A 24,456-nucleotide genomic window follows, 5' to 3' on the forward strand; every position below is an offset into this window, starting at 1 on the left:
GTCTCCGCCGCTCACGCTGCGCGCCGCGGCTCCAGCGACTCCCGGCGGCTCCGGTGGCGGCGCAGTTCCCCTGCCCGCGCTCCTACCAGACGCACGGCTCGGGCACTTCCCACCGCGGCGCAGCTCCCCCGCCTCTCGGGCTCCCGCGGAGGCGCGGCTCATGCCCCCGGGCGCAGGGCGCGCAGGTGGGTCGGCCGCCGCGGGGAGATAGGCCCCCGGGGGGACGGCGGCGGGACCATGGCCCGGAGACCCGGGGCGCCGGCCGCCTATGGGGAGGAGTTCACCTTCGTCAGCCCGCTGGTGAAATACCTGCTCTTCTTCTTCAACATGCTCTTCTGGGTGAGTCTTGGGGGTCTTGGGGGGGGGCACCTGGGCTGCAGGGCACCCCTCGAGCGTGGAGTGGGTCGCCCACGTTCTGAGGAGGGGGCGTCCCGGGATGCCTGCTTAGTTTTCTGGGCTGATGACACTTTGGGGTAATTCATCCTGGGGAGGGTCACCACGGTGGCGCCGCGTCTGGAGGGGGCGAGGGGGCGAGGGGGCGTTGGGTGGGGAGGTGGGGGGAGGGAGGGTAATGCAAGAGATTCAGTAAAGACTTAGGGGTATCCTCTGGGCATCTGTGGCAGGCCAGAAAATGGGTTTGCGAGCGAGACGCGGGTTTTCCTGTTGGCCCAAAGCAGACCCACTAGTACATTCATGACTGGGGACTTCCAGGCCTGGGGGCTGGGAGGCCCAGCAGCAAAGAAAAAAGAGAAAGCCGGGGGAACCCGGACCGTTCCTCCCCCTAACCTCAGAGAGGATGGGTTACAGGGCTTCTTCACCTTTTCCTTTTGGAGGCCTCTGGTGCCCCCCTCCCCACAAAGGCTGAGAAGGGGCAGGAATGGCCTCCAGATGTGGATGTCTTTCCCAGCACTGTCCCAAACTTTGCCCCACCTTTCTCAGGATCAAACTCCATCCCCTGGAGCCCGACAGTCTTCATCTTCTCTACGTTGGACCGACCCTGTGTTGGGCTGGAAGGCCAGCAGTCCTTTCAGAATCTTCTGATGAGGGTGGAAAAGTGAAAAAACTCTTGGACGGGGGCTACCGAGATTCCCATCTCCAGCCTGCAGTTGACTGTTGATTTCACCTGGGCAATATGTTCACCTCTGTAGGCCCTAGTTCCCTCCTCCCCAAAATTGAACCCAGCATAATCAGAGATAGCAGAAGTACTCTGCTGGAGCTAAGAATCTAGCTGGACCAGCTCATGAAATGCTAGCTCAATCCTCTTTCACATCTATGGAGTCCCTGAGCTCCTCTGGGTTTGGGAACATAGAGAGGTCCCTCCCCCAACCCCCATATCTGTTCCAGCTCCAGCCAAGCCAGAGCTGCTGCTCTAGGTGCCCATTATCCCTGCCCATTTCCACCTGAGACCTAAAGTTCAGACGTGCAGGCGGGAGAAAGCATGAGTTTAAAATATGTTTCCTAGGAGCGGGAGCAGACCCAGCATCTAAGCCAGTTGCCAGAAAGGTTCACAGGGGCCGTGGTTTGAAGAACAGACACAAAGTGCATAAGTGCTAGCCTGTTGGGACAAATGAGAGAAATCCCAGAGGGTGGTGATAAGAGCTCAGCCATTGTACCATTTCACTCAAAATGAAGTTTGAGTCCCTAACAAATTCTCAGTTTTAGCACTGGGAAAAAAAAAAAAAAGAAAAATCTGGAAGACATCTTGTCCAGCACCCACATTTTATATATGAGAAAACTAAAGCACAGAGATATTAATTATTTTCATCCAACAAGGTCCAACAGCTGGTTAGTAAGTTTGATCTTGTGGTTTTTCTATTGAACTACTGTGCCTCTAGGGGAAGTCCTTGGCCCAGATGGCTGCTACTGTAGTCAGCAGTTAGCCCAACTTCCCATGGTCTAGGTTCTCTGCCTCAGCTGGAGGTTAGGGAAGAACAGAAGAAAAAAAAATCACCACTACTCTGCCCGGGCTGGGGGATGTTCTAAGGGAAACTCCCTACTTAAGGGCAAGTCCCAGTGAACCCTCCTACCTGCTCACAGAATGTTCCAGCCCAGTGACATGCCATCCTCAGAGCCAGCACTAGGATCCCAGGGACCTCAGATCCACCTTCTGACTTTCTTTATCAGCCAAGACTCTGCTTCTTTTTTGGAGCCTGTGGCACCTCACCCTTATCTGGGTTCCCCAGCGACAACAGCTGGGTGCATCTGTTACACTTGCATTCATGGTCATTTTCTTGGACTTCCCCACCCTGCCCCACCCCTCCTTTTACCAGACAAATGACTTTGAGAGGTTGCAGCCAGGGAGAGAGTTTGGCTCCATGGACCCATTTGCCTTGGTAAAAATGATTCATTCAAGGTCAGAGGACCTTGCTAACCAAGTTGGCACCACCCCAAATTAGAGAAGAGCCCCTTCTTGGCCCTACTTTAGACTCATAAAAAGTCAGAGGCTCTAGAAATAGCACAATGAAGGACAAGAGGCCCAGTTTCTGTCTGGCATCAACTTACTGTGTGACCCTAAGCCAATATATCTGTCTCTCTGTCCTTAATCTTTCTCCTCTAAAGGAGAAAATTTTTCTGCCTCTGTGAACTATTTAAAGATGAATACATCACTTTAGGGACTGTTTTCGTTCCTCAGGACCTGGGGCTGGATCTAAGGATGCATCTCTCCGTGTCCCGGTGTCCCTGGGACATTGACCTTCTCAGAGGACAGTACTTTTTGGGTGCTACTGAGTGTCACTTTCCCCCCAGGCCCAGAGCCTCAGAGCTACATTCCACACAAGTGCAGTTGGAGATGAAGGGCTGCTTCCCCAGCTCAGGGGTCATCTTTCTTCCCACCACTCCTCAGGGACTGGTTACAGTGCTTTCTTTTTTGTTGGCTTTCACCATCCTAATCAAATTCCCCTCTTCTGCCCAGGAGACACCCATGGATGGGACTGTGGGTGGGCCCTTCCCTTTTCCAGGCAGAGTGCCTGTCTGGCCAGCTGCTGGAGGAGCCGCGAATGGGTGCTGTTTGTGTCTGTGCTGGAACACAATGGGAAGGTAGCCAGTGTCGTCTGGGCTCACACTCAGTGGTGGTGGCAGCACTGGCTATCTCTGCTGCTGCTCTGGAACCCTGACGCTTGGGTCATTTAGTCTGACTCAGAAAGCTGCTGGCTTCTTTGGGAGCAGGACCAATTCCTCCTGTTCGTGTTTCAGATCTCACTTCCCCTTTTACCTAGGAGTTCTGGTTTTCTCCCCAGAATCGTGCTGCTGGGTTACTGACTGTTGGGATCCCATGACCTGGAGTAGTTGCCCCACGATTCCAAAAGTTGTATTACAATCTTTCAGTTAAGAAGAGGCCGACTTTCCTCCCCTCCCTGTGTTGGACAGCTCTGTGCAGAGAGAAGACCAGTGCCATAGTACATGCTTTATCAGCCTTGGGCATACATTGGCAGGAACATTATCAGTGCTGCCCATAGCAGTCACCTCCTTCCTTACTGGTCTTTGTCCCACCCAGGGCAGCAGTTGGGGTGGCTTTTGAGTCAGGCAGAACTGAGACTTCCAGTCCCTGTGTCTCAGCCCATGCTTCCTTGGTGGCTATGCCTCAGGGCTTATATACATACACGGTATATATACCTTGATTGCCACATCCCTTACCTGTGCTGCAGTTAGGTGTTTATTTATGTCTCCTCTTCTAGACTTCGGGCCCCTGAGGGTAGACTGCCTTATTCACTTCTTGCTTCTCAGTGCCCAGCAGAGTTTGGCAGAGTGGGTACTTACTGAATGTTTGTTGAATGGCAGCTGAGGGAGCAGCCCCTATAGGGTGAAGGCAAGATGCCCTTCCTTCCTCTCTTATGAACACTAGTCTTTCGAGATGCAGCACAACCTAAAGTCCTTGAGCATTCTTGGTTGGGAAGAGGGGATCCAGCTGTGTTCGTTCCCTTCTGCACTGGGTCCCGTGGCCTAGCACCCTCCTTCAAGGCAGGTCAGCCATCCGCCCCCAGCATGTCCCTCAGGGCCATACGTAATTACTATCTACGGCACCCAGATGTTTCCACTTCCACTGCAGCACAGGTGGACCCCCATCCAGGTCATTCCTAGACTGATCCAGGCCTCTGGTGAGGTATCGTCTTAAAAAAATTTTTTTTTTACATTTATTTATTTTTGAGAGACAGAGAGAGTCAGAGCACAAGTGGAGGAGGGGCAGAGAGAGAAGGAGACACAGGATCCGAAGCAAGCTCCTGGCTCTGAGCCGTCAGCACAGAGCCTGACCTGGGGCTCGAGCTCATGAACCATGAGATCATGACCTGAGCCAAAGTTGGACACTTAACCGACTGAGCCCCCCAGGCGCCCCAGGTGAGGTGTCTTCTTTAAGAAATTCACACCCCCCTCCAGGACCACCGGCTTGGAGTCCTCAGTGCACTCAGAATGTCCCATGTCACCTGCAGCACCATCTGTTGTAACCTGGCTCAGAAGCCTTGAGGAAATGACCAGGCATCAAACCTGGAAAAATCCCTCCTGAATGGCAGAGACCTTTTTACCACCCAGCATAACCCCCAACACACACACACACACACACACACACACACACACTCACACTCACACACCCACATACTCACACCTGAATACCTTAGGAAGCGGAGCCCATCCCCCTCCCCCAACTCTCCTCCTTTCCCTGTAAACTAGGCAGGCTTAATAAATGAAATAGTCACATTACAAAAAAAAAAAAAAAAAAAAAACACTGAAAAGGAAGACAAGAAGGATATCCTATGCTGTCAAGTCACACACATGCCTTCTTATCTCAACAGCTCTGTTTGCCTTGTACCAAGTAGGAAATCATAAACTTCAAGCAGCCTTTAAAAGAATAAAAGAAAACATGTAGCACCTCTTAGAGTCTTGATAGCAGATTCTGTGTCAGGCTGGGAACTCCAGGGCGATAGTTCAAGTGTTTACATTACTGTGAGTCCTTGTGGACTTCTCTCCCTTGTTTATAACCTTGGGAAACCAAAACCAGCCACGGCCTAAGGAGAAGCTAAGGGGTTGGCTCCAGAGCCACCCGGATGGCTCAGTAGGTTGAGCGTCCAACTCTCTAGATATCGGCTCAGGGCATGATCTCACAGTCATGGGATCAAGCCCCAAGTGAAGTCGGGCTCCATGCTGAGCATGGAGCCTGCTTAGGAGTCTCTCTCTCTCTCTCTCTCTCTCTCTCTGTCTCCCCCTCTGCCCCTTCCCCACTTGCCCTCTCATTCTCTCTCTCAAAATAAATAAATAAACGTAAAAATAATTAAAGGGTTGGCCCCAGACGTTGGAAAGGAAAGAGCTCTGTGGACTCCCCCACTCCAGGAGGACAATTCCATCCAATCCAGAGGGAGAAAGCCAAGAGCCAGTCTCACAGAGCTAGTCTACACCTCAGAAACCCAGGAACAAATGGTACTGGGATGGCCCCAGAAGTGTGTGCAGACCCTGGGCAGTGAGAGAGGGGGCCCTGCTTTAGGTCTAGCCGGCTTATCCGAAAATAAGGACAGAGAGGACTTTGAAACTGAAGGTGCAGACCCCTCTCTCCCAGTGTCCCTCTGGATAGGGGAAGGATTTTTGATTCCCACGCAAAGAATGTGTGTCCTCCCCCACCCCCCACCCCCTTCAACAGAAGAGGAGAAGAGATTCCAAGGAAGAAGAGAGGACTTTGAGACAGATGCGCCCACTTCGCACAGACTGGACTTTACATAATGTGGAGACAAAGAAGGCCCAGGGCTTTGTCTCGGGGGCTGGTGGGCCCTGTGTGGTGATGCCGTCTTCTCCTTTCGGGGTGCTGTTCCAGGGACTTCCCTCTGGGCCCTGCTGGCATCATCACCTCCCAGTGCTATCTTACTTCCCCTTGAGCTCTGCCCAGTTTGGAGATCACCAGCTGCTCCCCCAAGAGAATTGCAGGCAGCTTCTTCCCACCTCTTGTGATGCCCCCAGGTGAATGCACATGCCCTGGTGTTGCTGTGAGCCTCTGAGGTGGAGAGAGGAAGGCAGCCAGGGGGCTGAGGTCACAAGGCTCAGGAGACAGAAAGACAGGTTCCTGTCCCACTTCAGCGGCTCACTTGTTGAGTGAGTCAGGGAGAGTTTCTTGAATTCTCCCAACATCAGTTCTGTAAAATAGAGATGCTAACACCCTCTTGGGACTGTGGTCAGAATTCAATGAAATAGCATGTATAAAGTGTTTATTTAGCCCAGTGCCTGACCCTTAGCGCTTGACAAAAGACAGCTATTACTGTTGCTAGAAATAGCTCCTGGAGGTCACCTGTTAGGGATGGCCTTGGAGAGCTGGGATGAGTGCTCCTTCTGGCAAAAGGCAGATAGATAAGGATTGAGTCTAGGTGAAGGCTAGCTAACCTTGGGCCTGACTTCCTTCTGCCTCACACCCCCTTTGCTCACATTTCTTTCTTTCTTTCTTTTTTTTAAAGAATTTATTTATTTTTTAATTTACATCCAAGTTAGTTAGCATATAGTGAAACAATGATTTCAGGAGTAGATTCCTTAGTGCCCCTTTACCCATTTAGCCCATCCCCCCTCCCACAACCCCTCCAGCAACCCTCTGTTTGTTCTCCATATTTAAGAGTCTCTTATGTTTTGTCCCTCTCCTTTTTATGTTATTTTTGCTTCCCTTCCCTTATGCTCATCTGTTTTGTCTCTGAAAGCCCTCATATAAGTGAAGTCATAGGATTTTTGTCTTTCTCTGACTGACTAATCTCACTTAGCGTAATACCCTCCAGTTCCATCCACGTAGTTGCAAATGGCAAGATTTCATTCTTTTTGATTGCCGAGTAATACTCCATTGTATATATATACACCACATCTTCTTTATCCATTCATCTGTCGATGGACATTTGGGCTCTTTCTATACTTTGGCTATTGTTGATAGTGCTGCTATTAACATGGGGGGGGGAGTGTGCCCCTTCAAAACAGCATACCTGTATCCCTTGGATAAATACCTAGTGTAATTGCTGGGTCATAGGGTAGTTCTATTTTTAGTTTTTTGAGGAACCTCCATACTGTTTTCCAGAGTGGCTGCACCAGCTTGCATTCCCACCACCTTTGCTCACATTTCTACTGTTAGCCAGAGAGAAGTGTTAATTAATGATGTCTTTGTATTTTATATTTTATAGAGCTGTTTTATATCTGTCATGGGAACAGAGACCCCACTGTTGTCTCCAAGGACCTTTCCTAGGTCCACTTATAAGGGCTCGTCCTACCACCTTGGTCTTAAGGTACAATCCAGTGGAAGTCCATGCCTGTAATTGTTGGCATTTGGGCACTAGATCCAGAAGAACTCTTGTTTAGAGTTTCATCTTGGGGCCCTGTAACTTTTCCTCTCTTATCACTGATGGTTCTGAAGTAGTATCCTGGGGCTAGAATAAGGGTTTTTCTTAAAACCCTCAAATCATGAATGTCTTTTTGCAATTTGCAAGAAAAGAAGTCAAACAAGGCAGAGAATTTTCTCCATTTTCTATTTTCTCCCATGAACATTAGCATCTGTGGCTGCTTATCTGCCAGCAAACGCTAGCAGAAGGCAAAGGGAAGAGGACAAGTAGCACCAAATATTATGGAAAACTAGGAAACTAGAGTAGTGCCTGTATTATTGTTTTATGAGATGTAGAGACATATGCCTAACAGCCTTGTCATCACTTAGTAAATTTTTCCTTAATTCTAGGATAGAAATTTATGTTGTGCTTCCTCACATGACACACTGAGAAGGACACAAAACTATCTGTGTGGTATTTCTGTCAAAAATGTGTCATCTGAGGGGTGCCTGGGTGGCTCAGTTTAAGCATCTGACTTCGGCTCGGGTTATAGTCTCTTGGTTCTTGAGTTCAAGCCCTGCATTGGGCTCTTTGCTGTCAGTGCAGAGCCTACTTTGGATCCTCTGTCTGTCTGTCTGTCTCTCTCTCTCTCTGCCCCACCCCCAATCTCTCTCTTTCTCTCAAAAATTAATAACCACTTTTTAAAATGTGTCATCTGAATCTAATTGTGAGGAAACAATCAGATAAATCCAAATTGAGGGGTGTTCTGCAAAACAACCGGCCTAGACTTCTAAAAAAAATGCCAGTGTTGGGACACCTGGCTGGCTCTGTCAGTAGAGCATGTGACTCTTGATCTCGGGGTCGTGAGTTCAAGCCCCACGTTGGGCATAGAAAAAAAAATGCCAGTGTCAAAAAAAAAAAATGTCAGAACAAGTGTTGGCAAGGATGTGGAGAAACTGGAACCCTTGCACATTGTCGGGGGGGAATGTGAAATGTTGAAGCCACTATGGAAGAGTCTGGTAACTCCTCAAAACGTTAAACATAGAATTACCGTGTGACCCAGCAATTCCATCCCTGCATATATATCCAAGAGAATTGAAAATCGGTATTCAAACAAAAAGTTGTCCACCGGCATTCACAGCAACGCTATTTACGGTAGCCAAAAGGTGGGAACAATTCAAATGTCCATCAAGGGATGAATGGATAAACACATTTTGTTATATCCATATAATGGAATGTTATTAGGCCATAAAAATAATGAAGCGCTCGCCAAAGCAGGGATGAACCTTGAAAACATTATGCTCGGTGAACGAGACCAAACACAAAGAGCCATACACTGTATGATTCCATTTACGGGAAATGTGCAGAATAGGCAAAACCTTAGAGATAGAAAGCAGATTTGTGGTTGCCAGGGGCTGGAGGAGTGGAGGGGATGATGTCCCTTTGCATACCCACATCAGTGTGAGGGAGGTTTTTTTGTTTGTTATTTAGCATTTCCTTACTTTCTGGCGGTACGTGTTTAATGGGTAAGAGATTTCTATCTGGGGTGATGAAAAAGTCCTGGACCATGATAGCCGTGATGGTTGCACGGCAATGTGAATGTACTCAAGACCACTGGACTGTAACACGGTTAATTTTGTGGCGTACGTATTTTACCACATTTTTTTTTTTCAAAGTCAGTATCTTGAAAGACCAAAAACAAAGAAAAAAGAAGCCAAGCTGCAAAGGAGGCCAAAGGAGACTTGATCTTAAATGCATGATCCTTGATGGGATCCTGGATCAGGAAAAAAGAAAAAAAAGGTTATAAAGGACATTATTGGGAGAATTGGGGAAAGGGAAATATGAGCTGTAAATTAGAGAGCAGCGATAGCATATTAAAGTTGACGAGAAGAATTTAATACGTCCAAATTGTATAGGGTATGCCAACAGAGCATTGTAGCTTCCTGGGGCTCTGACACCTGAACAGTTTTAACATTGCCTTACACTTTGGTGTGAGGAGAAAATCCCCCTGATTATTTGGTTTCGGTTTTGTTGTGTTTTTTTTTAGAAATCCCCTTGATTAAAGTTTGTGACATTGCATGCATATGAATCCTAATTTAAGAAAGTCTGATATTTAAAAAAAAATGTGGGTTGGGGCGCCTGGGCGGCTCAGTCGGTTAAGCGTCCGACTTCGGCTCAGGTCATGATCTGACCCACGGTTTGTGGGTTCAGGCCCCACAGCAGACTCTGTGCTGACAGCTGAGAGCCTGGAGCCTGCTTCGGATTCAGTGTCTCCCTCTCTCTCTGCCCCTCCCCTGCTTGCACTCTGTCTCTCTTTCTCTCTCAAACATAAATAAACATCAAAAAAATTTTTAAACAAAAAAAAAATTTTTTTTTTTTTTTAGTTTTAGAAAGGGGGAGGGAGGGGCAGAGGGAGAGAGAGAGAATCTTAAGCAGGCTCCATGCTCAGTGCAGAGCCCAACGAAGGGCTCCATCTCACGACCCTGGGATCGTGACCTGAGCCGAAATCGAGAGTAAGACGCTTCTCCGACTGAGCCGCCCAGGTGCCCCGGAGTGTCATTTTCATCATATCACATCGTATACCTGTGATTTACCTCTGTTGATGTTGATCTTACTCCCCTGGCTGAGGTAGTGTCTGTCAGACGTCTCCACCCTCTTTCCCCCCCCTCTTCCGTACTGTGCTCTTTGCAAGGAAGTCACTATGAGCATCCACACTTAGGAGGGGGGAGTTGTGCTCTACCTCCTTGAGAGTACACTGTCGACACAAATCATTTGCAATTCTTCTGCATGGGAGATTTTCTTTTCTCCCTCGTTTATTTATTTCAGTCCTTTTTTTTTTTTTTTTTTTTTTTTTTTTTTTAATTTAAGTCCTTTCTATCAGTATGGACTCATAGATACTTATTTTATGTTTGGGGTAACCATTTCATTCTTCCTTATCTTGATATCCCTTTGGCATACCCACCTCAGTGTGAGGGAGGCTCTTTTTGTTTGTGTCTTAGCATTTCCTTACTTTCTGGCACTGCGAGATACTCCAGGCGTATCTTCTATACCTCCTGCTCCAGTAGGAGATTCAGCCATTTTCCCAAGGAGCCCAGGGGTTGGTTATTTTCATTATAAGGTGATTACTCACCTTATATAAGGATAAAGGTATTGGTGCGCACAAGGTATTTTATATAATTTGACTGACAACTCTTCAGGAACATGCCTTTTGCTAGACTCAGCTATTTTAAAAACTGTGTCTAGCTTTTAAAAATTTCCAGTGAGGCTTCATTCTAGCCAGAATATGAAAAGCCATTCTAAGAAGTATCTTTATCTCTATGCTCATCGTGAAAGGAGGTCATTGGTGGTATTGTGGGGTGTTCTAAGGATTTTGTGGCAAAGCCTGATAGAGTGGAAAGAGTACCAGACTGGGATTGGAAACTGGGTTTAGTCCGGATGTTTCCTCTGCACCCATGTGCACTTGGCCAAGTATCACTTTGCTCTTTGGGCCTCATCTATAAAAAGGTGAGTGGCTGAGCTCATTTCTAAGGTTCTATTCAGCTCTAAAATGCTATGCTATTAACGGCAGCAGCATTAACTTTGGGAGGGCAGTAGCTTTGAGGAATTCAGGGTGGGAGATGTGGGCAGGAATAGGAGTGTGAAAGGGCAAGCAAGCTGTGACTCGGGGATGAAGAGGGAGATCAGTGATAGAAATACCAATTCTTAGTTAGCTAGTGAGCCCCAGGAAAGCAGTATCATTAGTGATCATATTAAATATTAACGATAATATTAAAGTCTTCATCTTGATTTTAATGTAACCCGTACCTGCTGCTCTAGATCCCTGGCTGAGTGTGCTTTAGGCTTGTGGTTCTCAAACTTGGCTGCACATTGGAATCACCTGGAACACATTCAGAACTACTGTTGCCTCAGGGCACCTGGGTGACTCAGCCAGTTCAGCGTCTGGCTCCCGATGTTGGCACAGGTCATGATCTCACGGTTCATAGGATCCAGCCCTGCATCGGGCTCTGCACTGACAGCGAGAAGCCTGCTCGGGATTCTCTCTCTCCCTCTCTCTGTCCCTCCCCTGCTCGTGCACTCTCCTCCCCCACCCCCACTCAAAAGTAAATAAATAAACACTAAAAAAAAAAAAAAAAAAAAAAAAAAAGAAATACTGTTGCCTGGATTACAATATGTGGTTTGGGTGCAGCTAAGGCATCAGCAGTTTTCAGTTCTTCCCTCCCTGCTCTTCCTCCCATTCTAACGACACTCAAGTTGGGGAAGCATAGGCTGTAGATGCTCTTGCTCTTCTCCCACATAGCGTGCAGTCTCCTTAAGGGCAAGACTACGTCTCACTCATTTTTGCAGTCCTCAGAGTACCTTGTACATTAGCAGCTGATGACTTGAATTTGTATAGTGTGTTAGTTTCCTAATGCAGCTATAACTAATTACCACAAACTTCATAGCTTAATACAACACAATTTTCTTACATTCTAGAGGTCAGAATTCCAAAATGGGTCTCACTGGGTAAAATGAAGCTATCACCAGGGATGGTCCTTCTGGCGGCGCTAGAGGAGAATCTATTTCCTGCCTTCTTCAGCTTTTAAAGGCCGCCCATCTTCTTTGGCTCATGGCACCACACCCCTCCAATCTCTGCTTCCATTGTCATACCTATCTCCTTCTCGGACTCTGACCTTTCTGCCTCCCTCTTCTAAGGCCCAATAGGGTAATTACTTTCCATTTCCAGACATATTTACAGATTCTAGGAATTAGGACAGGACATCTTTTGGGGGAACACTATTCTGTGCTACCCACCACAGATAGAGACAGAACAACTGCTGTAATTACAGGCCCACACAGGGAATTAAGTTACCGTGATGCGTGGCATCTCTTTACTTTGTTGTTTTAGCATCCTAGCAAAAGTTTAACATGTGTAAAACAGTGAGGAGTCTGGGAACAACAGAAATAAAGAGCAGGTTCATATCTTTAAATGATTCAGTAAAGGGATATTCAGAACCGTTAAGTGGCTATGGGGAGTTTTAAAGGGCAGGCCGGGCTGCTCAATCACTCTGGCAAAGGGCTGTGCCTACAGGCTGGGGGATGACTGAGATCTCTGTTGTGTGGTTGCCTTGCCTCCCACCCACTCCCCCTTGCTCCCTCAGCCTGGTTGTCCTGGGGGACAGCAAGCCAGCTGGCACCTCCAGCCCCACTCACAGCTCTGCAAGCAGCTCCCTCTCTCCCGGACAAAGAGCATGAGGGCCAGTAGATAACACACCTAGTCCTGAGTCAGAAGCAGTGTCAAATGATTGGGGGCAAGGCTGTGTATATAGCCAGGGAAGAGTCCTGAAAGATCCGGTTTTAGATAAGGGTTTCCATTTACTGCTAAACACACCAGAAAGCAGAGGCCACTGAGGAAAAATATCTTTCTGCCGAGTAACTACTTTGACCCTATTACCTCTATAGGGGACCTATTCCCTTCTCCCACCGAAGCCCCCAGATGGCTTTTTCCAGCTGGTCTCTGTCTTGTAGGACAGTGGAGTCTAGCCAGCCATCTCCTTCCCCACTGAGTTGGTCAAGTCCCTGCTGCTGAGAACTCCCTCTAGCCAGAGCGTGGCCCCAGCAATTGCCATGGTGACAGCCAGCTGCTGCTTAGCACCAGCCTGGGGACTGGGCACAAAGAAAGAGTGGCCGAGAGATGTGCACATTGGGCTGCCCGGCACTCCTGGAGGCCTGCGGTGGGGGTGGAGGGCAGAAAAGGCCCCTTTGGGGATTGTTGGTAGTCTCTGATGGGTTTGATCTCTCAGGGAGAAGCCAGGAAGTTTGAAGCATTTAAACTCTTATTGTGCTCCACACTGGAATCCAGGTTTATAAAGATAAAGGCTCCCTTGCCAAGCCAGTTTGCATTTTACACACCTGTGTTCATGGATGCATTCTTTCCATTGCTATGTGCTTGCATTCTTGCATTGGACACCATTTTGACCTCCAAGAGATTTAGGCACTTGGGAGTGTTCGTTGACTCAGGCCTGCTTCAGCTTTAAAACCTGCCCTTTGAAGTAGTTGGATTCAAATTCAAAATTTCAGAGTTTCTGTGTCACCCTGGAAAAGTTAACTATTAGTAATGACAGATAATATTTATTGTCAGGCACTGTGTTAAATGCTTTCCATACATTATATTATCTAATTTCACAGTGGTTTTTATTTTTTTAGATGTAGTTGTTTAAATTCTCGTCTTCAGATATAGAAACTGAGGTTCAGAGATTTGTCTAGCATAGGCCCAGGTTTGACTGGTTCCAAAGCCCAATTCTTAGCTACGGTCCGTAACCTTGTATTGCCTTGATTTCCTCATCTGTAAAATGAGGAGAACAGCCGCCTCACAAGATAACTGTGTTGTGAGAATCAATTGAGATCATCTTGGTCAAAGCTTTTCTTTTTTTTTTAAATTTTTTTTTTCAACGTTTTTTATTTATTTTTGGGACAGAGAGAGACAGAGCATGAACGGGGGAGGGGCAGAGAGAGAGGGAGACACAGAATCGGAAACAGGCTCCAGGCTCCGAGCCATCAGCCCAGAGCCTGACGCGGGGCTCGAACTCACGGACCGCGAGATCGTGACCTGGCTGAAGTCGGACGCTTAACCGACTGCGCCACCCAGGCGCCCCGGTCAAAGCTTTTCTTGAAGGCAAAACAGATGCCATCAACTGTATCTCTTGGGAGGACAGAGATGGTCATCTCTGGGTGCTGGGAAAGTCATCTTCCTGCTTCTCTTAAGGTTACTTACAGCACTCAGGGCCCCCTGGTTTCCAAAATCTCAGAGTCTGCCTCATTCCTGTGTCCACAGGTGATTTCCATGGTGATGGTGGCTGTGGGAGTCTACGCTCGGCTGATGAAGCATGCAGGTGAGCTATAGGTCCCCCTCTATCTCCCTATGACTCTTGCCAAGCCCCTTCCTCCTCTGCCTCCCTGGCCCTCTAACATGCTTTCCTCAGCGGCCCTCTAGCCTGATTTGAGCACCCTACCGTGAGGCATTAGGCCACCCAGGCCAGTTCACCTGGATTTCCCTGAACTCCCACGAATCTTCCAGGATATGCTTACATTTTAGGCTTAAGAAGTGTCTAGGAAAGTAGGTAGGCCTCTGGGAGCAGAGAGTAATCAGAGGCCTTACCCCCTCCCTCACTCTGTCCTGGAGTAACTCAACCTCCATTCCAGTTCTACTGCACAAAGTCTCCAGGAAACGGAATCTGCAAAACTGGGAGCCTAATGCCATTCTAATTCATTTCTGGAGCGCAAGTGGTTCGTCCTCTCTTAAGCCTGGGAACAAAAGCTCTTACTTTGTTATTTGTTAGTTCCTCAAATTAAATGCCACAAACCTTTCTCGGCCCTTTTTATTCTCCCCATCGGAGGAGAGTACTGCCTCCCCATACCTTCATCCAACCATACTAGAGATTCCCCCACCAGAGGGGAACAGTTTTGGAGGGCATCCCCCACCTCGTCCCGGGGTATCACTCTCAGACAACACCAGGCTCAGACTGAGACAGCCTCTCCCCCAGAAGCAGCCTTGGCTTGCCTGGCAGTGGACCCTGCCATCCTGCTGATCGTGGTGGGCGTTCTCATGTTCCTACTCACCTTCTGTGGCTGCATTGGATCCCTCCGTGAGAACATCTGCCTCCTGCAGACGGTGAGTGGTCAGGGACCCCACCAGAAAGACCCTGGCCCCCTCCATATGCCTCCCAGCCTCCTGATGCCGTTCCTACTACCATTTCAGTTTCATCTGTCCCACCTACCCTCCAAGGCCTGTGCTGTCCACTCCCCGCTGTAGAGCTCAGCCCAGATGAGTCAGCACAGGGTGGCCACCCTCAAGACAGCATGTGAGAGGCAGCGGCGGCCTTATGTGCGGGACATCTGGGAGAAGTGCCTGTAGCCCCCAGTACCCAGTACTCCCCATGGCCCTGGGAGGGGCTACACCCAAGCATGGTAATTGACTGTCTTCTTTCCCTGCCCACTCCCTACAGTTCTCACTCTGCCTCACCATCGTGTTCCTGCTACAGCTGGCTGCAGGGATCCTGGGCTTCGTCTTCTCAGACAAGGTAGCACTGGGGCCCCAGGGGCTTCTTAGGTGTGAACCGGAGGGAGGAAGAGAAGGTTCCTGCCCATGCTTAGCCTGATTAATTAACCAGCACTCCTTCCCCTGAGAAGCATCAGCCTTGGAAAGATTCTCCTTAGGGATGAACAAATGGCCTTTAAAGTCACCATATTTAGAGAGGATTTCCAGATTGTAAGGTGTTTTTCCTCTGACAGTTACAGAGGCCAACAGGAAAATAAACTCTATGAACACAAAGTTAAAGCAGTCTACAAACTTTAATGGCAAATTATTGGGTAAAATATAATTATCAAGTGGACCGTAGACAATACGAAGAAACTTTTATTTCTTCTGAAAGTTGCTTACTGGGATACACAGAACGAAAGAAGGGGGAAACTAAACAAGATTTTGAGCAGTGTTCACCATATCTGGAAGTGGTCTGTTTAGTGATCGTCCTTTTAATTAAGAACCAGAATTCATTTCTCAAAGGGCAAATGACTGCCAGGAGTCGTATTGAACTATAGAAACTTTGAGAAAAATAGTGGAGCAAGAAGGAAGAAGGAATGGTGTAAACTATGAAATGGGGAGTCACTGAGTTCATTCTGAAGAATGTCCTAGTCCTTCTGGCTTAGTAAAATCCTAAAATGATACAGATCTGTTTGGAGTCTAAAGAGATGCAGTTTCCTTATGTCCACTAGAGGTCAGTGTCTCAGCTTTGTAAGCCCTTTTCTACTAAAATCTATATATTGGATTCTCTGCTTTGCATCAACAAGTATTTTGTGGTTAATAGTGTTCCCAGATAGATAAATCTTGGATTATCTTGAAATGTGGCCTTGAGAAGTGGCAACAGCAGGTCCTGCATTTCTCTTGCCTACTGGTACCTGAGGGCCCAGGGATGGATAGGCTTTTTGGAACTGGCCATCGGCCTAGGACTTGGTTCCGATTTCAAGGTTGACTTCAATGAAGAAGGATGGCTACTGTCTATGGTTATTCCTGAAGGGAGGAGCAGGTTAGGGGTTAGTCCTGTGTTCTGATCCCCTACTCATGTCTCTGGCAGGCACGAGGGAAAGTGAGTGAGATCATCAATAATGCCATTGTGCACTACCGAGATGACTTGGACCTACAGAACCTCATTGATTTTGGCCAGAAGAAGGTATGGGCTAAGAGTGGGGGGAGGTCAGCTGTGGTCTGAGAGGCTGTAGGCAAAAATTAATGCCATCCCAAGAGGCACCTCACCCTTCAGGTCTGTGGGCTTCTTCATTACCTGTCAGGTAATGGATTCTGGAAGGAGGTTTGGCAAAAAACCATGCACAGTAGAGTACTTTAAAAGTACTTTTGGGGCGCCTGGGTGGCTCAGTCGGTTAAGCAGCCGACTTCGGCTCAGGTCATGATCTCACGGTCCGTGAGTTCGAGCCCCACGTCGGGCTCTGTGCTGACAGCTCGGAGCCCGGAGCCTGTTTCGGATTCTGTGTCTCCCTCTCTCTGACCCTCCCCCGTTCATGCTCTGTCTCTCCCTGTCTCAAAAATAAATAAACATTAAAAAAAAATTTTTTTTTTTAAAAGTACTTTTAAGAGAACATAACAGTAGTGTATATAGTAATCTGCCATTTGTATAAAAAAGAGGGAGGAAAAAATATGTATTCATATTTACAAAAGGAATCTGGAAGGATATGTAGAAACAATTCTAAGTGGTTACTTTTAGGGGAATAAGGAAATGGGCAGATTTTTACATATTACCTATTTTTAAAATTTTAAAATCATGATAAAATATACACAACATAAAAATTTACCATTTTAACCTTTTTAAGTATATGAAACTGTGGCACTAAGTACATTTCACATTGTTTACAACCATCACCACCATCCATCTCCAGAACTTTTTCATCTTCCCCAGAGAAACACTCCCCGTTAAACACTAACTCCCCACTTCCCCTTCCCCCAGCTCCTAACAACAACTATCTACTTTCTATGATTTGGCTACTCTAGGGACCTCATATAAGTGGAATCTTATAGTATTTGTCCTTCCGTGACTGGTTTAGTCACTTAGCAGTTCTTCAAGATTCATCCATGTTGTAGGATATGCCAAAATTTCCTTCTTTTTTAAGGCTGAATAATATTCCATTGTATGTACAGACCACATTTTGTTAATTCATTCATCTTGCAATGCACACTTGGGTCACTTCTAAATGGAAGTGATGCTGCTATGGATCAGAAGTTGAATTTTATTTTATTAAAAAAATGTTTAATGTTTACTTATTCTTGAGAGAGAGAGAACATGAGTGGGGGAGGAACAGGGAGAGAGGGAGACACAGAATCCAAAGGAGGCTCCAGGCTCTGAGCTGTCAGCACAGAGCCCGATGTGGGGCTCAAACCCACGAACTACAAGATCATGACCTGAGCTGAAGTCGGATGCTTAACCGACTGAGCCACCCGGGCACCCCTAAAGTTGACTTTTAAATAAAAGTGCTTTTGAGACCAGTACTGAGTTCCTCTTCCCTTGGTGCAACTTGACTTGGATCCTCCTTACTTTTATGGAGTAATTAGGGGCCCACAATATTGAAGATTCTCTTCTGTTTCCTCTGTATTAAGACAGATATTTTCAACACCAATCCTTTAAGTATTTCAGCCAGTGTTTTTGAACACCTCCTTTTGCCAGCCTCTATATTATGCAGGACCGCAAAACCAGAACCTGCCTTCAAGGAGCTCATAATTGGATGTATAAAAAACAAAATATATAACTTTGGTTGTTATAACAAGATATATAAAGGTGAAGGCCACTGAGAAATGTGAACTCAAGGTTTAAGGTTGTGTTTAAACACAACCTGAACTTACAACTGGAAGCTGGCCACAGACTTTTGGCTGCTGTGAGAATTCCCCTGGTCATCTCAATGTGAGGAGCGGGTGATTCTTAACCTCTGTGGTGGGCTTTGTTACAGTTCAGTTGCTGTGGAGGGAATTCCTATAAGGACTGGTCGCAGAACATGTACTTCAACTGTTCAGAAGACAACCCCAGCCGTGAGCGGTGCTCTGTGCCTTACTCCTGTTGCTTGCCTACCCCCAACCAGGTGAGCCTACATCCCACCTCATCTCCTCCTGGGCAGCAATCTCAGTTACTTTCCAATTAGGGTAGCCGTTGTTGGGAATCCCCATTCAGTAGCTTGACCGGTCGGTTTTGTAGGACAGCTGTCAGATGTTTTTCTTCACCCCAATCTAATGGCTCTGTTAACTTTTCATTCCCACAGTCCACATGGGGATTCAGAAGGTGCAGGTCTCTAAAGCAAGGAGAACTGAACTCAGACCTCCCAGAGGAAAGGAAGCTTGCGTTTAGCAACTTCCAAGCTAGGATCCTCCACATGTATTCCCTAACAATTTAGGAGTTTAAGAAGGGTGGGAAGCCCATCAGCTAGGGCCCAAAAGAGAAAGTTTGAAAATAGGAGTCCCATTTAGCTTTTCAACTCTTTCCCCAGGCAGTGATCAACACCATGTGTGGCCAAGGTATGCAGGCCCTTGACTACTTGGAAGCTAGTAAAGTCATCTATACCAATGGCTGTATCGACAAATTGGTCAACTGGATACACAGCAACCTCTTCCTTCTTGGTGGTGTAGCACTGGGCCTGGCCATCCCCCAGGTAACTTACCCTGTAAGCCTTGTGGGTCGTATAATTCTGCAAAGACTCCTTTGTTTTGGGGAGGGCCCCTGGGGATCAGCTAGGGTGTCAGGCACAGCTATTGCTAAGGAGCAGGGGATCGGATGGTGCTGACCACACTGGGAAGACTGAGTCAGGGAAAACAAAGACATCACCCATTGCTGAGGGCCCAATCCATCTCGCCTTTCCCAGCTGGTAGGAATCCTGCTGTCTCAGATCCTTGTGAATCAGATCAAAGATCAGATCAAGCTACAGCTCTACAATCAGCAGCACCGGGCCGACCCATGGTACTGAGAATCCATCCTGCACCTCCTCACACTGGCAACAGGCGAGCCTCATCGACCGACAGCAGTGGGTATAGCTCTCATCACCAAATGGAGACTTGGACTCCAGTCCCCCAGCAGCAGTCCAGTGGGGAGAAGCCAACTCCAGCTGGGCAGAAGGCAGGGTGCATAGGTGGCTCAAGTCTAGGAAGGATGACCCTCCTCCTTTCCCCATCCTAGCCCTCACCATTGTTAGAGTTATTTTGTATTCTTTTTAACCTTACACATTTGGGTTTATGGGTTTTTTTTTGAGGTTTGTCTGGGCGGAGATGTTTGGGAAACCGCAGTTGCACAGTCTCGGGGGTACTAGGTGCTGCTTTACACGGAGGCACTACAACCTACCGCTCTACTAGGGCTGCTACTGAGCCTGCTGGATGTTTTCTGATTCCATCTGTTGACAGCAAGACCTGGCTGGAGAGTGGGCACTAGCAGCCCTACCTGGAGTCCAGTTAGCATGATACCAGCTCCAGAAGGGAATGGAACAGGCAGTGAGCTTGGGGTCGGCTGGGGACGGTCGTGTGTGTTGGGTAGGAGTGGAAGGCGATATGTTTACCAAATGCTGCCCTGCCATCCTCCCAGGTAGTGAGAGCGAGCTACATCCTGCCCCTCCCTCATTTCCATGGAAACATGGCAGCAGGGGCAAGGGGGACAACAGCAGCCAAATTCATCCGTCTCCCCCACTCCACCCTTTTTAAAAGGTTTGGAACCATGGTCTTTATAGTCTGCAGCCAGCAGAGGTGGGACTGAGCCATTTGTGCCCTTGAATTCCTCTCATCTGGCCCTCCTTCTCCAGCAAGTGGGGTTTCTTTAACTTTGGCAGGGCTGAGGGAGGCTAGGTAATCCCTCTCCACCCCCCACCCTTCCCCCGCCCCGCCATTCCCCTACACCATAGCTCAGTATTTCTACAGTGTGAAAAGCAGGGACCTTGCTGGGGCAGGGGGAGCCAGAAGTGGCAATAAAAGTTTGTTGACCTGGGCTAAACTTGACTCCATGAATTTTCCATTCTGGCAACTAGAAGGGGGTGGGGGGGGGCGGGTAGAAGGGCCCAGTGGGTGGGCCCTCCTTCCAGGTGGGGACTGGAGACTCCCCTAAACACAGCACCTTGTGGGCCCCATCCTTCGCTCCATCTCTCCCGCAGCCAGATGCACTAGTCCCCTCCCACAACCCCGCCCTCTCTAGTCTAAATTAGGTCGAAAGATTCCCAATACTGATCTGGGAACAGGGTAGTTTAATTTTTTTTTTCAACGTTTTTTATTTATTTTTGAGACAGAGAGAGACAGAGCATGAACGGGGGAGGGGCAGAGAGAGAGGGAGACACAGAATCCGAAACAGGCTCCAGGCTCCCAGCCATCAGCCCAGAGCCTGACGCGGGGCTCGAACTCACGGACCGTGAGATCGTGACCTGGCTGAAGTCGGACGCTTAACCGACTGCGCCACCCAGGCGCCCCAGAACAGGGTAGTTTTATCTCAAAACCTGATGTTAATTTTTTCCCAAACTAAAGTGAATTCAGATTTGCTGCCCAAAACTTTTAGGATGGGGGTAGGTAAGAGTACAGCTGGAAATCAGAATCTAGTATTCTCTGTTACAGCGGGGAGGGGAACGAGGAGGAAGGGCATCTCTTCATCCCCAGTCTGGGCTCTCCAGCCGCCTACTCCATCTTTACCTGAAGGAGTCCGTACTGCGGCCCACCTTAGTTTTTAGGGAGGACTCAAAAAAAATTTCGAAATTTCGAGCGGAGCGAGCTGCTGGCTTCCTCGCGCGGGGAGGAGCGTGCGAGGGCAGCAAGCTGGGAAGCCAGGCGGGCGCGCCGGGGGCGGGGCCGGGGCGGGGCCGGGGCGGGGCCGCGCGGCGCTGTGGGTGGTCCCCGCCCCCGCGGCGGCCGAAGCAGGCGCCTCCGCCCCCTGCCCTGGAGGAGGTGGGAGCCGGGTAACTAGGGAGCTGTTGGGGGTTGCGTGGCCCAGCTATCCGGTTAGTGTTCCCCAAAAGGTCCTCGCCGCCCTCTGCTGTCGGGGGTCTCAGACTGGGAGCTTTGGCACAGCGGGGGCCGGGGAAAGACTCGAAAGAGTCCCTACAGCGCTGGAGAGACAGTCTCGAGTTCTCTCCCCGCCCCCAGTTTCTTCTAAACGAGCCTTCTGCGCCTGGGAGGGCGTCTTTCCAGCAGCCGCCTGGGGCCCCAGCCAATGTTTAGCTCCAGCTAGTAACACAACGGAAAGAAAAAATCATCACAAATAAAAAATTAAAAGTAAGGGCCTTTTATTCTGAGAGAAGAGTTAAAAAGCGCGCTTTCTCTGTGTCGAAGGTAGATTTTATAAAGCATTTTATATTTCTTTTGGTGACGGGGACCTTTTGGGTTAGGAGTTGGGGTGACGCACTTTCCTGGTTCACTGGCTTTGAGGAACTCACCTGGCAAGGGGCTCGTTTGGGGAACTCTTGGAATAAGAGAACAGAACGGTGGTCCGCAGACCCAGGATTCCAACCCAGACTTCTTAAACTACAAGCTACACTTTTACTTAGGTCTCTGCTTTCTGCCCAAGTCCCTTTTTTTTTTTTTTTTTTTTTTAATTTTTTAATATGTTTATTTATTTTTGAGAGAGAGGAGAGACCGAGCAGGAGCGAGGGAGGGGCAGAGAGAGATGGAGACAGAATCTGAAGCAAGCTCTAGACTCTGAGCTGTCAGCACAGAGCCCAAAGATGAAACTCAGGGACTGCCAGATCATGACCTGAACGGAAGTCTGATGCTTAAGGGACTGAGCCATCCAGGTGCCCCCAAGTCCTAGATCTTAAAGGGCCGTTAGCAAACGTTTAAAAGCTTATAGTGCAGCTCAGTGTTCTTAGCTAGATTCATTTCTCAGTGTCTCTGGTTCTCAGTCTCTCTAGCTTTCTTTCTCTTTGGCCCGATGCTGGGAGGGAAAATGCCCCCGTTTTTAAAAAGTGTTCTCGTTGTTAGTTCATGTTTTAATTTAATTTGCTCCCTGAATTTCTGTTTCTAATAACTTTAGTCTCAAACAAGGGGTGGGGTTAACACCAGTATCTTAGAATAGCTATCAAATCTAGGCCTCAAAGGTGGGTGAATGGAAGAAAATTTTTACGGCAGCAAAATTCAGGCCAGATGGGCAGATGTGGAGGGAACTGCCTGAAGGATGGTGAAAATCTGGCTGGGGTCGACCTGGCAAGAAAGGTACTGCTAGGTTTTATGGGCCTCAAACCCTGAAATTTAAGCAAGGACTTGAGTCCAAGAGTGCAAATTTTGCAGAATGTTCAATGAAATTCTGATTCCCTCTGAATTTGTTTCCTATTGCTGCTGTAACAAATTGCTACAAATTTAAAACAACACAAATTTGTTATCTTATAGTTCTGGAAGTCAGAACTCTGAAATGGGTCTCACCGGGCTAAAATCAAGGTGTGATCAGAGCTGAGTTCCAACTGAGGGCTCTAGAGGATCCATTTTCCAACTTCTAGAGACTACTTGTTTGCTTGGCCCCTGTTTCCATCTTCAGAATACATCAATCTCTACTTCTGTGGTCACATCTACTTTTTCTCTCTCTTATGTCCCTCGTATAGGACTCTTGTGATTATATTGAGCCCACCCACGTTATCTAGAATAATCTTCCAATTTTAAGAGTCTTAATTTAACCACATCTGGAAGGTCCCCTTTACCCTGTAAGATAATAAACACACAGGTTCCAGGAATTAAGACATGGATATTTTGGGGTGACCATTATTCAGCCTACTATACCCTCTTCCCACTCTCATGTATGATTTAAGGTGGGGGAAAGGTAGGAATGAGCTATTGTTAGTTACTGGCAAAAGCTTGAGGTGGGTGTTGTCTGGCCTTCATTCGAGAAATTACCTAACACTTATTGAGTGCTTACGGTATGACAGACACATATTTATGACAGTTTAATATGTAGGTCCTTTAATATGCTATTTTCTAACATGCCCTCATCCTAAAGAACAGATATGTTAATAGGGTCAGGGACCAGTTTCAAAAAGGGGACACAGAAAGCTTCTTCTACCAGAAGAGTTCCCCTGGGCCATTACTCTAAAGAGGTCAGAAACATTTTGTAAACTGCACCCTCTCCCCACAAAATAAAAGAGTAATTAGATATTCCAGATTGCCGTGGATAAAATACTTAGAGGAGGGAATAAAGTGAGGAATAGCGATGCTCTAGAATTTAGATTGGAAGTTAGCCTCTAGAGTCTTCTCACTACCATGCCAGGAATTTAGTAAATCAATCAGGTGAATGCAATAGCATAGAGACTCCAGAAACATTTTCAACCATCAGTACTCACTGACTAATAAACACAGTGATGAAAGGAAGGGGTAATCACTAATAATGTTAGGACAAATGGATTACAGTATAAGAAGCAACTGAGATTCACCTGTCATATACACTGGATTGCATTCTAGGGGGTAAAATAATTATCTTCAAGAAAAACAAAAAAATTAAAATTGGAATATCCTATTGATCCTAGCTGTAGGGATCTGTAGTGGACAGCTTTTCAGTGTACCTGCCCAACTCACGATAATTCTTCCTTCTTTGGAAACAGACTCCCTACCCCTCAAGCCATAGGGGTGAATTTTTTTTTTTTTTAACATTTATTTATTTTGAGAGACAGTGCAAGCAGGTGAGGGGCAGAGAGAGAGAGAGAGACATACAGAATCTGAAGCAGGCTCCAGACCCTGAACACAGAGCCTGACGTGGGGCTTGAACCCACCAACTGCGAGATCATGACCTGAGTCAAAGTCTGACATTTACCCGACAAAGCCACCCAGGAACCCCTAGGGGTGAGTCTTAAGGAGCCATATTTGTACTGTAAGACATGGTCTCCTAGATAGAGCTAACTGGATCAGTCTTGGGCACTGTATTATCTTCCTAGGCCTACTGTAACAAAGTACCACAAACTGGGTGGCTTAAAACAACAGATACTTATCGTCTCACAGTTCTGGAGGCCAGAAGTTCAAAATCAAGGTGTCGGTAGGGCCATGCTCCTGGTGCCTGTAGGGGAGGATCCTTTCTTGACTCTTCCAGCTTCTGGTTAAGCCTCCAGAGCTTACCCTTAGTTGGCATTCCTTGGTTTACGGCAGTTTAACTGCGACCTCTTCTTCTCTCTTCACGTGGCAATCTGTCTGTGTCCCAATTCCCTCTTATAAAGACACCAATCATATTGG

General features: G+C 47.7%; 1 protein-coding gene across 2 annotated transcripts; it reads left to right on the forward strand.

Annotated features, from left to right (window-relative positions):
- Positions 1-20,085, forward strand: TSPAN33 (tetraspanin 33). Of its 2 annotated transcripts, none has more exons than XM_049641823.1 (8): positions 1-339; positions 14,074-14,131; positions 14,783-14,910; positions 15,245-15,319; positions 16,370-16,465; positions 18,249-18,377; positions 18,780-18,941; positions 19,152-20,085. In XM_049641823.1, the coding sequence occupies exons 1-8, from the start codon at positions 238-240 to the stop codon at positions 19,251-19,253; spliced, it is 852 nt and encodes a 283-aa protein (XP_049497780.1). In that variant the 5' UTR covers positions 1-237; the 3' UTR covers positions 19,254-20,085. The 2 variants fall into 2 exon arrangements, with proteins under 2 accessions (XP_049497780.1, XP_049497783.1); XM_049641826.1 differs by having other exon boundaries at positions 14,786-14,910.
- The last annotated feature ends 4,371 nt before the right edge of the window (positions 20,086-24,456 follow it).

This window comes from Panthera uncia, chromosome A2, assembly GCF_023721935.1.
Source record: "Panthera uncia isolate 11264 chromosome A2, Puncia_PCG_1.0, whole genome shotgun sequence".
Lineage (NCBI taxonomy): Eukaryota > Metazoa > Chordata > Mammalia > Carnivora > Felidae > Panthera > Panthera uncia.